We start from the raw sequence: 14,710 nt of genomic DNA on the forward strand, positions 1-14,710 counted from the left end.
GGTGGAATTTCCATGTGCAATTATTCTCTAATTTTCCCTCCAGTACCAACACATAAGATTTTTTTACCCTGAGGCATACCCAAGCAAGTGAACGTAAACCGAAACTCTCTTCACCCTTCTGTCTGTCATCAACTGAGGAGCAATTTTGCCAATTCCAAAGCACACCACGGTCTCCAGCGAGCTGTTCCATTCTATACCAATCGCAAACGAATATAATAAACCGAGAAATAACGGAACGAATCTCAAATTTATAACTCGCTTCTCCTTTTCTCCCTTTCTTTCTCTAACTGTTTTATGAAACGTAATATTGCTGCTACGTTGGACTCATGCAGCACCTGAAGTAGCCATCGTAGACGAAGAAGATGTGCCATTATACGATAAGTACTACGAAGTTGGATCGACGATAAAACTGATGTGCAAAATTCGACACATCTCGATGTTACGGTCTGTCGTTTATTGGATACACAACGAAAACACTCTTAATCATGATACAACACGAGGTGGTATCAGGTAAGCCTCATATTTTTACGTTTTTGAATGTTTCAATACATACCAACTACTGCTTTTACTTACTCTATATTTTCATCATCTAGAAGTCACTTCGATTGTTTACGATCAGTGGATCAGATTTCGGCTATAACTCGTACACACGCAAAATTTGTTCATTTATGGGTTGATACTTTAATCAATTGAAAGCAGCTGTACATGCATGCAGCATTCATGAACGAACACAAACGATGGTCCCATGTAATGGGTCAATCATGAGTTTCATCAGAAAACTGTTCTCGTGAAATGGTCGTAATGGCCCCGCTGCGCAAATTCGAGCAGTTTCCAGCGCAGAAAATGTACCAAAATCTGCGCTGGCCAGCGCAGATTTTGGCTGGTCTCACGCGCTGGACTTCAGCGATTCCTGCGCTGGGTCGCGCAGTTCGGGCAGTTCGGGCCAAGTTCGGGCGGCGGCGGAGCAAAAAAAAAAACGGTCAAAAAATTAAAAAAAAAATGGCGCCCATTTTTTTGTCCGCTTCTTCCTCTCCCCTCCCTCCTTCACCCTGGCTTGCCTTACTTGAGCTTCAGCCCGTGCCTTCCGCCGCCAGCTGATTGGGTGTTGTGGTGTATGCGTTGATACTTATATGTGCATTGCGGTTATGTATTGTTATTGGTGGGTGTTAGCATTTATTAATTAGTGTGTGACCTTGGGACGATGCGGGAGAAGCTGGATTGGGATTTAAAGTGTTATCGGTGTATTGATGGATTATTTTATTTCGTGCCGCTGCTGATGAGACCTTTCGATGCCCCTGCCAATTGAGGGTGAAGAAGCCTATTTAAAACAAGCGTAGGAGAACGTCTAACACTAATCTAATATTTTTTTATTTGAACATGTTTGATGTTTCAATGACCTTCTAAGCATCATGTAGCACAGTGTATAGTGGTTATAATTTTTTTTTTAATTTGCCCAAATCTGTCTCGAGTTTTTGGGTCTCGTTACACACACACACACACAGCGCGGGGAAAGTGACCTTTCACTCTATTATGTCGCGATCCCCCACCCCGCCCGGCGCTAGGGATGAGGATGCGCTACAAGAAACCTGAACCAGCCGTTCTACCGAGAAGGTAGCCGTAATCGATCATGCGTGGAGGGGGGGGGGGTGGTCTAGTGGGGGGGGGGAGTGCGTGCTTGCGCGACTTCGGGGGTGCGTGCTCGCGAGCGCGCTTTCGTGGGTGCGTGCTGGCGTGCGCGCTTTCATGCTCGCGGGCGCGCGTACGTGCGTGTGTGTGTGCGTGCGTGCGTGCTGGCGTACGCGCGTTCATGCATGTGCGCGCGCGCGTATGTGTGTGTGTGTGTATGTGTGTGCGAGTTTGCGCGCGCGTATTTGTGTGTGAGTTAGCGCGCGCGTGTTTGTGTGTGAGTTTGCGCGCGCGTGTTTGGGTGTTTGTGTGCGTGCGTTTGGAAACCTCAAAACTATTTGATTCTGATGCGTACATTTTCATCCGCTGCGGCTACAAAGTCCATGCATTTTCGATCTCGCTACCTGAGAGACAACACAACCATTGGCATTGGCATCTTTGCGATCGGCTCTGCTGTTGGGGGTATTAAAAAGACACACGATCTAAGCAAACGTGCGTGTGATATATTGCACATTTATTTCTAATTCAGCTAGCGGACGCAACTGGTAACAAAACTTGAATTGAATTCATACAAAAGAGGATTCTGGATTTGTTTATTACGGTGCGCATATGGTGCTGCACCAGTCCGTCCACAATCGGGCGTCTTGTTGGCTTGTCGGTATCGTGACGCCGATTGACCAGCAATGCCTTGGAATGAGTTCGGATCGGTAGGTTCATGTTTTGGTCGAGTGCATTCCGTGCATTTGTCGCGTCACAGCGGTAGCCCGGCAGCAACAAAGTCAAGACAAACTCTTCCCCAGGTGTGAACTGCTATGCTAAGTTCTTCTTATTATTATTATTATTATTGTTGGGGTAATAGCCTATGCGATCATGCCGGCCATTTCAGGACTTGAATACCACGTAGCCGGATAGTAAGCCTTTGCTACGGCGGACGGTTCATACGCGGTTAGAACCCATGACGGGCATGCTGTTACGATGTGCGGAATGATGGCGTTGCCGCGGGACCGCTCCTATCCAGCGGGCAACTTGCATACTGCCACACTGTCTCCTGCTCGATGCATACGCTGCAGGCAGGGGGAAGGATGCACCTCCACGATAGAAAAAAACACCGTCATGAACCAGCGGTGGATCTAACGGTAGGCGGACTAGGCGGTCGCCGAAGATTTCTAGTCTGTAGTATGTCGTATGTCTACAAGTGGACAGAGTATTAGCGACAAGGGCCCCCGGAAAGATGGTCGTTGGTTCCCCGTGGCTAGAGAAGTATAATGTGCAATCCATCCATCCCCCCTCCATCCGCCTGCAATTTAAGTATAATGTTCAATTTATCTCCCAACAGCTGTGTGCCAGTACCCCCTCCTCCCGGTCATCAGTTACCATTTACAGGGGCCTCAATTCGTCTTTCCGCCTTTCATGAACACCTTTCTTTCTTTGACCTATGGATCATAACATTCCGGAAGAGCATACATTCGGCGACAGTTTTGCATACACACGCACACTCACAACCATGCGCAGGATGCTTAGCATATCTATGTAATCGGGTAACAGTTTTTGCAACAGGCGAAAGCAAAATCTTAGTGCTATGCTTACTGCCTAACACGTTCAGCACGATGGCAGGCCCCAGGGACAGCCAGTGAACTTTCCAGTATACCGGTTCTACAATCAGCTTGCGTTCTAGATGCCGGCGGAACGGTAAGCTCATTAAAATCAGCGCCGGACTGAACGTGTTAATGCGGATTAGGATTCTGCGCGTTGCACAGCAAACCCTTCTGCGTAAACTAGCGATTCCTTAGTCATTTTTATATTTCAGTGTTTGAACTCATTGCGATTTTTTGGTTTGATTTGTGAAAATGCAACTTCATTGCCGCAATGTTTGTTAACGGCATTTTTAGGCGCCACAACAGCTCGCGAGCATTGACCACACGCGAGAAAGAGATGGCGCTATGGAGGGAAAAGCACGGACGACGGCTGACAGCGATTGGCCGTCTGATGCACCAACACATCCAAACCTACGGCAGCGCGTTCAGGCGAGGGGTACGAGGCGGAGCCAGGGACGGGTAGCTCGACGAGCTGCTTGACAAATTTGCCGTTGGAGAGAAAAGGAAGGCATGATAAAATTCTCAGAACGCCATAACGCCTTCCGTCGCTTTGCACAGCGGGACCGATCGAAGCTCTTGATCGGTTGAAGCGTTTACGGAATTTCGAGAGAGCGCGCTGTATGTGTATGTCTCTTTTTGACAAAAAAGCTCCGGTACGCGATCGTGTTGGCGCAAAAATGATAGTGGCCGAAAAATGTTTCACATCCACGTTCTCTTTCTTTTCTCTTTTCCCTTTCACCTCGCTTTATCGTTATTGATTTTTGCTCTCTAGCTACATTGAGCGAGTGGCTGACAAGTTTTCGATCGCTTTGCGCAGCGGGATACAACCGGTCAAACATTGCGAGGGTTGGGAGTAATATCATCTGCTCGAAATCTTATGCATTTGAAAATAATCCTTTTGTTTTATTCATAAATTATAGTTTTTGCGGTGTTATTCGTCGAAAAGATTATTATTTCTATTTTAATTGATTTTTTCAAAATAAAATGTCAAAATTGAGGTGTTTAGTATGCTACAATTTGTACTGTTATACCTGTTGTTGGGGTGCTATAATTATAACTGCTAAACTTAGGGGCGAAAAATCTGCCAAGGCTCGCAAGCTCTTTAATGCGGGGGCTCTAGAGCTGTGAACTTGTATGGCGTGCGAGCCCTCGCGCGCCCTCGCAAATCGCTATAAATTGCATCCCGCCATGCATAGAGATTGCATCCCGGATATAGAGAACTGACTATCCGATAGCGTGATTTTAGTATATTTTAGAAGTCGTTTCAGCCCTGTCTACAGAATTGCTCGTTACGTCAAAGAAGAAGAAGAAAATTTGTACGGGAGGCTATGAGCTTGCAGTGCGTCACGCGGCCTCGGCACGTGGGGGATGGCGAATCACCTGTACAACAAAGAGTGCAGGGAGATGGTAGCGAGCTGTGGGGTCTTATCGGCCACGAGCTGCAATCGACCAAATGGTTCCATGGAGCGCTAGTATGTGGTCAGTGAGTGCACTAGGTAGTTCGGCAGGTGCCAATCCGACCCGTGCGTGCAACGAGTTCAAGACGACACGAATGAACTGGATCGTTTACGGATGGTTCCGACAGAGAAAGATTACGAAGGATCCTTTCCTCGGGGCCTCACGTGGCCGCTTAGTTTGCGTACTGGCTAATCCGCCCCTGCCCCCACCTCACTATTGTTTGCCTTAAGGCTTACGGCAAATACAGTTTACATTTGTTATTCTAAACTATGTTAGCATTATTGAACAGCAATACGAAAGAAAAGGAATGAGAAGGAGAAAGGGAGTAAATAAATGGGGAACTAACCAGAGCGGAAGAGAGCGGACGAGCAGGAAGGGTGATAGTCGAAGAGGTGAGATGAGAAGATGAAAGCGGGGATTGCGTGTAGCAGCGTTCATTGTTCGGAAGCTATGATGGATTCTAAACAATGGGGGACGAGAGTGAAGCAAACAGGAGGGAGCATACAGGAGCAGGGAGGACATACAGGAAGGGAGCAACATGCATTTTTTTGCAAGTTGATGTTCTTTCTTATGTATTGTCTACATTGTCCACATCAATCTTATGAGCTGCGCATCGTAAAAAGCTTCTTTATCTTTTTCTTATTTGTCACAGTAACCATTGCTTCGACTGTAGGACTGACTATCCTGCTATGGTAACAATAAGTCACTGAAAGCCAAGCTCACTTTACTAGTGGGTACAGGCAGGCCTGGACTGACATCGGTTGTTGTGCCAAAGAAGAAGAAGAAGAACCATTGCTTTTCTGCCTGCCTCAGCCACTTCTTCTTCTTCTTGGCGCAACAACCTACGCGGTCATGCCGGATAGTTAACCGTTGCTACGATAGATGGTCCATATGAGGCTTGAACCCATGGCGAGCATGTTGCTAAGTCGTGTGAGTTGACGTGGCCTGTTACTAATTGGTTTACCCCTAGCTAGATAGGCAGTCCTGGGCCTCTAGGATCAAACGGGGCTTGAACGCAGGACGGTCATGTTGTTGTGTTCGGATAGCACGACAACGAGGGGCAGCCAAATCTAGCCAAGCCATCCATAAAATGCGGGGACGCGTGGAGCAGCTTTGCGCGTGATAGGACCGGCTGCATCACCGGCATTTGAGGCTCCCGGGGACCGGTCGGCACAGCTAATCTTCGAGCGCAGCCGCAGCGTTATCGACTATGCATGCAGCATACACGCCACTTACGTATCCTGCGTCAATCGCCAGGACAGCGACGGGCTAGAACATAACTTTCTATGCCATCCTTCAGGCAGCGACATGGCCGCGCAGCACCATCCACAACGATGATGCGTCTCCAAAAAAGGCGAGAGAAGGAGCAAGCCACACAACGCGAGCGAGCGATGCATGCGTCAGCCAAGCCGGGGCGGGTCGCTCCTCGCTTACAGCATCGAGCGAGAGGCGGGGGAGACGTTCATTTTTCTCTTCCGAACAGTAGACCCCGGTAATATGATTAAAAGGGTACCCCATGGTGGGTAAATCCTAACCTTCAATCCGGTAGGAGGGAGAGAGGAAGGGAGGGAGGGGTGGGAGAAGATTGGAGGGTTTGTACGTTCATCAAGAAAAAATAATGAAAAGACAATAGGTGTTCAATGATATCCCTCATTTTAATATTTGACTTTCCGTTGACTTTAACTAAGCGTTGGCTGGCTTAACATGTGCGGACAAGTGCATTGAATGATCTTTTATTTGAATTGTTTTTTTTTTTGCACAAGCGCAACTAACTGCACTAACAAATAACATAAAACCAGTACGAAGCATGCAATCAATCGATCCGGCAAATAGCTCGAACGGTAAATCGATTCCATCCACACGACAACTTGCGCGTTGATCAAATCCAGATTCGAACGACGGCGCTCTAGCCAACGCGCAATACATCAGCAGCCAAAAAAAACGGGAAGGAAAAAAACAATAACCCCAAGTCAAGCGCGCTCACACAAGGTCAAGCATTCGCCAATAACTGCTGGGAAAACGAAGGAGGTGGGGAAGGACGTCACTGAAATCGCGTATGATCTGGTAGAACGGATAAAGAAGACAGCAGATAAGCGATATCACTCCCACCACCATCATATGAACAGCTGGTGTGATCGCAACTACCGACCAGGAAGGAGTAAGGGGGAGGGCAAGATTTTTTTTCTAGCCCCATCAAATTTATTTTTTGTGGCTGCTATTCGATACAACAACCCTGGGCAATCCGCCACAATTTTTGCCATAAAACCCGTCAAAAAAAATTCGCTTGGTCGAGTAACCTCTTAAACCGGACGAAATCTTCAATTTTGCGGCTAGGGTTATCGCTCACTGAACTGTCAAAATATGACCCAAGCAGCAAATTCTCCTGAACAAAACATGTATGATACATTCAAATCCAAACACAATTCAATAGTTTGTATCACATATTATAACAATTTTCTGTATCAGTCAATTCACGTATGCATAATATACGACATAAACATTTAAGACGGAATAATCTCATGAATTTTATGTTCTTAATTTCAGTGTTAAGACCAATTTAACGGATATTGGAGCCAATTCGACACTTTTTGTAGCTAAAGTTAAGCGACAGGACTCTGGCACCTATATGTGTTCCATTGGACCGAACCAACATTATTCTATTTCAGTGCATGTGCTCAACGGTAAGTATTCACTGGATTATTCTTTACATATCTTACCATTGCGGAGGATTTACTTCCTTCACAGACATTGGACCCTACCCAAGCGATTGAAAACGCTGAAAAGTAGCGAGAAGAGTAGCTCGTGAAGTAGCTTCTACTTCCCGTGCTACTTTGGTTGCTTAGAGTCAGAAAAATGTAGAACACATGGGTTCCAGGAAAGAGCAAAAAAAAGAGTTCTTCAGTGTACACACACGCGACGACTAAGGCGGCGCTCTAGCAGCAATCGAACACGACATCCGACACGAACAAACCCATATAATCTAAAGGAGGTGCACTATCAGACACAAACAAACAAACAAGACAAACATGTCAAATCCCATACATTTTTCATGTTCGATATCGTGTTCGATTGGTGCTAGAGCGCCGGCTAACGCTCACGCTTACGTTCTGTTCTACGTTCCCCTTCTTCGAATTTAAGATCAGCATTTCCATCGACGGCGTGTGTGTCGTCGATGTGACGATGTGTGTCGTCGCGTGTGTGTTGTCGATTTGGTCAGAAAAAACTTTTTCTTTACACCAAATCTGTGACTTGGAATGTCGGTGTTCCGATTAGACCAGCGGTCGGCAAACTTTTGAGGTAAAGGGCCAAATTAAGTGAATGATCAAGTGCCGCGGGCCAGGAGAATGCGGTTTTTTTATCATTGTGCTTAAATTATTACAATTTAAACTTACAACGTTGTTTTTCTGTAATTATATCATCTAAGCATGGTTCAAAATTGATGATACCTGCTGTTAAATATTAAAATAAATATTCACGGTCAATCCGATGGCACATTAGTGTTTTACAATGTGGTGGATTGCTTATAGCAATGTCTTAGTTGTAATCAAGTAGCCATTGGTTACAGCAACCGTGGTTACACTGAATATCGAATAAATGTAGTTAGTCTTAGTTCACTCTTAGAACGGTTTACATCGTCTTTCAATCGCTCCTACATTGGTGACCCCGACGTGATCTCCGGATTGTTATTAGTTCTCCTAATTTGAAAATTTGTGAACGAACATGTCTACCGAAAACGTTACTAACGAAGAAACTTCCCCTGCTACTGCAGCCGTTTCGGTTAAACTTCCGGAATTCTGGAAGAACGATCCATCGTTGTGGTATTCGCAAGCTGAAATTCAGTTTTTGTTGGCCGGCGTTCATAAGGATGAAACAAAATTTTATCATATTGTCGCTAAACTCGAACAATCCGTGCTTTGTCATATCGCCGATTATGTAAAACAGCCTCCTGCGACAGGAAAATATGAAGCCGTTAAGCAGCGCCTCATCTCTCGATTCGAGCTCACGGAACAAGCCAAAATGGATCAGCTACTTGGATCGTACGATTTTGGAGACCTTCGTCCTACGCATCTTTTAACGAAGATGCAGGAACTTGCTGCCGGATTGAATGTGAATGATTCCTTGTTAAAAAGACTATTTCTGCAAAAACTTCCAGCTAATATACGTGCAATACTTAGCATCCACGATGGAAGTCTTTCGAAGCTGGCGGAGATGGCAGATAAAATGATAGAAATGGCTCCTCAAACATCAGTTATCCATGCTTCTGTGCAAAAAGAAACGACGGAAAATTTAGCAGAAGAAGTTGCTGCCATGAAAGTAGAGCTACGCCAAATGAAAGCACGGCAACCTGAGCGCGGTCGATTGCGTTCCACTTCTCAAAATCGTACCAATGAAAACATCTGTTGGTATCACCGGAAGTATGGAAATCGAGCTACGCGATGTCGAAGCCCTTGTCAGTATCATCAGTCAAAAAACTAGATTTCCGCCCATCCGAAATCGGCGAGGTGGGCGGATTAAGAATTAGTCGCCGTCTGCAAATCTTCGACAAATCTTCTAGTATTCGGTTCTTAATCGACACGGGATCGGATGTATCGATAATACCTGCATCCAAGATAGAGAAGACTCGAGAACCATCGCCGTTTTTACTCCATGCAGCAAACGGAACGAAAATACGAACGTATGGGAGCAAGTTTGTTTCAGTGGATCTCGGACTACGCCGAAAGTTTTCGTGGAATTTTTTGCAAGCCGACGTTACTTCTGCAATTATTGGTGCCGATTTCCTCGCGCATTTTGGTCTTCTTGTAGATCTTGGAAACAGAAGACTTATTGATGGTGGTACGAAATTACACACTGTTTGTGGATTATCGAAATCTTCGGTTTACGGTGTAACAACTATAGCAAAAGATCATCCTTTTCGAGACTTGCTGGTCGAATTTCGAGAAATCACCGCCCCGCCGACAATGCGCACTGAGGTAAGACATAATGTAACCCATCATATTCAAACCACTGGACCTCCAGTTGCTTCCAAACCTCGTAGAATGCCGCCAGACAAACTCCAAGCCGCTAAAAAAGAATTTGAGACCATGATGGAGCTCGGGATTTGTCGCCCTTCCAAAAGCAGTTGGGCAAGTCCACTTCATTGCGTACCGAAAAAGAATGGTCAATGGCGCTTTGTCGGAGATTACAGGAGTTTAAACCGGATGACTGTGCCAGATCGTTATCCTGTGCCACATATTCACGATTTGCTAAACAATTTCTTAGGTAAGAATTGTTTTACCACTCTAGATTTGGTACGAGCATATCATTTTGTTCCGGTCGAGGAATGCGACGTTCCAAAGACTGCTGTAATCACTCCGTTCGGGCTCTTTGAATTTACCAAGATGCAATTTGGATTATGCAACGCGAGCCAGACATTTCAGCGCTTTATGCATCATGTCACGTATGCTCTGAATTCTAATTCAAATCATCTTCCTCATGAAGAACGATATTTGCAGTACATTTCGAGTTTCACAAAAGATATTCGGCACATTAGTGGCAAAGACAATTCTGCTGCAGACGCATTATCCAGAGTCAACACCATCTCAGCTCCTTCAACAGTGGATTTTGAATTATTATCGAAAGCGCAGCATGACGATCCAGAACTACAGAAGCTACTTGCTGATCGAACTACATCAATGAACTTGCAGTTAAGATCATCTGTTTCAACTAATCAATTGCTGTATTGTGATGTGTCGGATAATGTACATGTCAGACCGTATGTACCAGAGAAGTTACGGTTAGAAGTTCTTCGCAACATCCATTGCCTTTCTCATCCCGGTGTTCGAGCAACGAGAAAAATGGTTGCGCGAAGGTTTGTTTGGCCCTCAATGAATCGAGACGTCGCCCGCTTCGTTAGATCTTGTATTGATTGTCAACGATCGAAAATCCATCGGCATACATCTGCGGCGCTCAACGAATTCGAGCTTCCAAAAAGTCGTTTCCGCCATGTTCATATCGATTTGGTTGGACCACTTCCGACGTCGAACGGAAAGCGGTATTTATTAACGATGATCGACCGGTTTAGTCGTTGGCCGGAAGCAGTTCCTTTGCCAGATATACTAGCAGAAACAGTCGCTAAAGCATTTTGCGAATGTTGGATTTCTCGGTTTGGTGTTCCAGAAACAATCACGACCGATCAAGGACGACAATTTGAATCCGAATTGTTCACGGAATTGACGCGGCTTCTTGGGGCTCTCCGTATTCGTACTACAGCGTATCATCCCGAAGCTAACGGTCTTATCGAGCGTTTTCATCGAACGTTAAAAACTTCGCTCACTTGTGTCGATTCGAAACGTTGGTGCGATAAACTGCCGTTGGTCCTGCTCGGTTTGCGAACTGTTATCAGGGAAGATATCGATTGTTCTGTTGCCGAGATGACATACGGACAGCCACTACGAATTCCTGGCGATTTTTTGGAACCCTCGAAGACGGAAATATGTCGCTCAGAGTTTGCCAAACTGCTTTGCCGGACCATGCAACAAATTGGACCAATCAGAAACTCGCATCATGACAAACGATCGGTATTTGTTCCGAAGGATTTGCAAAGTTGCAAAAGCGTTTTTGTTCGAATCGATTCAGTCAAGCGGCCTCTTACACACCCATACGAGGGACCTTTTCAAATAATCGAAAGGCATGAAAAGTATATGGACTTAAATATGAACGGTGAGAAACGAAGGATTTCGATTGATCGTATTAAACCAGCATATATTTGCGAAAAGGATTCGAATGAAGATAACGAAAGAACAAAAGTTACGCCATCCGGTCACCGTGTTCGGTTCTTGGCGTAACTGAGGGGGACTCTGTGGTGGATTGCTTATAGCAATGTCTTAGTTGTAATCAAGTAGCCATTGGTTACAGCAACCGTGGTTACACTGAATATCGAATAAATGTAGTTAGTCTTAGTTCACTCTTAGAACGGTTTACATCGTCTTTCAATCGCTCCTACAACAACAATCCCGATAGAGGACGCTATCGAAGTGGAGTCGTGTGGACAACTGCTGATAACGATCGGGCCAAGTCGTCCCGATTGCACGAAAATTTCCGATTGCGGGACAGGTTACGATCGTGAGCCATTCTTTCACGTATCCCCGAGCCAAGCGACTGAATTTTTAGCCTCAAACAATAAATTAACGTTGCTTAAAAACCGCTTGTTTTACATATTTCGGGTGAAAGAAAGAATCCTGTTGATAACGTCTCAACATTCTAAAAATTCATTCGTTTTCTAATATTTAATTCTCTCAACAAAGTTTCCTTTAATTTTACCCGTTGCCGGCAAATAAATATTCCTGAGGTAAATCGGAATCGCCGTGCTGAAGTGAAGAACAGGCAAATTAGTGTGCGAGGAATTAGTTTACAGAATTACGCGTGTATTTAACACAAGTTCCACGGATTAAGTTAAGTTTATTGTGTTGACTCTTTGCGCATCTCACCCGTTGTCAGCGATATAAAGTTCCTGAGGAAAGTCAGAACGTAGCTGTGCTGAAGTGAACTTGCAGCAGGAAAGGTGACCCATAGACAGACCTAATTCGTAGTGCGTACATAGTCTATGCGGAATTATTGTGTTTCGCCAAATGAATGTGATATATTTTGTTTTATTGTTCGTGTTATTAAAGATGCTTCGCATAATCATTGGTAGTAAGTTAGCGAGAAATGAATCGCCATTTCTAATACGAGAACAAAGAGGTCAAGCAGTGCACAGCAACCAGTCAGGGGAGAACAACCCGTCAGTGCAAAGAAACATATACGGACGTAGTGGTGTTAGAACAAAAACCAAGTATAGCTCAGGCATTTACCTTAATAGTCCAAAATTAAGTACGGCCGTAAACAAAACACAACAACTGCCAACATCGAATTGTACCAATGGGAGTATTTGCGTGGCTCACAAACACTGGGGGTCAGTGTTAAATATTAAAATAAATATTCACGGTCAATCCGATGGCACATTAGTGTTTTACAACAATCCCGATAGAGGACGCTATCGAAGTGGAGTCGTGTGGACAACTGCTGATAACGATCGGGCCAAGTCGTCCCGATTGCACGAAAATTTCCGATTGCGGGACAGGTTACGATCGTGAGCCATTCTTTCACGTATCCCCGAGCCAAGCGACTGAATTTTTAGCCTCAAACAATAAATTAACGTTGCTTAAAAACCGCTTGTTTTACATATTTCGGGTGAAAGAAAGAATCCTGTTGATAACGTCTCAACACCTGCTTTAAAAACGAATTGTAATTGTAAAAACTAAAAATGTGATTAGTCAAAAAATAACAAAAAAAGGATCAATATCGCTTCTTGAAGACCCCATCCTTTCACGCTGCAAAAAATATTGCGGATATTCCGGGGATGATACAAAAGTCGTAACGGCTAAACAAATATCGAAGCAAAGGTGGAGTCAGTAATTCTTAAAATGCTTTATGGACAAGTCATGCCATGTCAGATAGATTGATAACTGATTCCTTATGATAAAGCACTTTGACAATCGTTGAACTCATAAACAGCAACAGTGTGGAATCGTCGTTCTCGTTAAAACAACGGGGGTTTTAAATGTTCGCTTTTGCTTTCAAATACGATCGAAAATATCGCTCAAATAGTTTGAAGCGAAATCAACTGATTTGTGTGAAATTGAGAAGAACGAATAAAACAACATAAAAAATTTATTGCGTGAAAATGTATGGAGCTATTTTACTATATTTAAAACATTGTATTTGACAAATTTAAGGGGTTATCAAGGGGTTATCTTAACCGCTTTAACAAAATGTTATTTGCACTTTGAATTGTAGTATCCCATGAGACAATAGTAAACCTTTATCAGTCACCTCACCTTAACACCTCTATCAATCGAACTCTAACCATGATGGCCAAAAAAGGGAACCAACCAACTTGGAAGCGTGCGCGATCAACGAATAACACCCCGTAGCGTCTTAAATTGACTTAGTACAGAAGTTTGTCGTCGCATAAGAACGTTACGGCGTTTTGGTCGCCAACATCTTGGCACTATTCGGCAACCATCAAAGCATCTTAAGAAAGCCCAGGTTCATTTTTGAGGTTCCAAAAGATGCAAAAAATGAAGACAGAGGGACAAGTGTCTACATTACTGCGTTATCTGGATCGGGAGATCGATGCAACCCGCTAAACAGTGAAATAGTTCTTGAGAAACATGAATATATGTTTATATCAGGAAGCAAAAATCGCGTCCACTGGCTTCGCAGCGGCAAACAATGACGCCAAAACTCACTGCTTTCATTTTGGGGTAATTTTGGCAGAATTTGGATAATACACCTGCAAACTGGTACAACATCCGTAACATGTGTTCCATTGAATTTTTCTGCACCAACATGATGGAAAAGCTTTTCTCTAAAAATTTGTCGAGAAAACTTAGGATCCCTTTTGTCGTGATATCCGCAACTGTCTTCGCCAATTTCAACATTCGTTTTTTTCATTTTCCTTTTTTTTTATTATCTCTTTTTTTTACTGCTGTCTCGTGTTTCAGATGCTTTGTGCTTTATGACCGCTCTCGTCAACATTCGTCCAAAAACTGATCGCTGTGTCGTTTCTCTCTCCGTCGTCCCAAGCTCTCTCCGATTTTCGTTCGTCTCTCGTGGTCATCGCTCCAATTCGTTTCTCTCCGCTCTCGTTTCTCTGCCGCTCTCGTTTCTCTGCACTTGTGCTTCCTTTCTCTGGCTCCGTCTCTCGTCCTAGGTTGTTATCATTTTGACATTGCCTATACACGATCTTCTATATTTTATTATTTCTTATTCTATTCTCTACACCTTTGTCCCATCTGGTGAAAATTCGGATAACTGACGAAAGCAACTCGCAAAGTCTGAGATAAATTTGTGCAAACATTTCAAACCTTTCAAATGATGTAAATGTAAAGAAATTGTCTCCCTAGTTTTTCTACAGCTAGCCGAAAAAAGGCATTTTTTTACGTAAAAGTTGCGGGGATATTGATCTTGAGTTCAAACATACCGAACGACCTGTCATTCCATAGTCTTCT

The 14,710-nt window shown here is 44.3% G+C and overlaps 1 protein-coding gene across 1 annotated transcript; it reads left to right on the forward strand.

Annotated features, from left to right (window-relative positions):
* The first annotated feature begins 337 nt into the window (after positions 1–337).
* LOC121602795 lies at positions 338–7,485 on the forward strand. The gene is made up of 2 exons (XM_041931561.1): positions 338–510; positions 7,224–7,485. The coding sequence occupies exons 1-2, from the start codon at positions 413–415 to the stop codon at positions 7,483–7,485; spliced, it is 360 nt and encodes a 119-aa protein (XP_041787495.1). The 5' UTR covers positions 338–412.
* The last annotated feature ends 7,225 nt before the right edge of the window (positions 7,486–14,710 follow it).

Source organism: Anopheles merus, unplaced genomic scaffold (genome assembly GCF_017562075.2).
Source record: "Anopheles merus strain MAF unplaced genomic scaffold, AmerM5.1 LNR4000629, whole genome shotgun sequence".
NCBI classification, from domain to species: domain Eukaryota; kingdom Metazoa; phylum Arthropoda; class Insecta; order Diptera; family Culicidae; genus Anopheles; species Anopheles merus.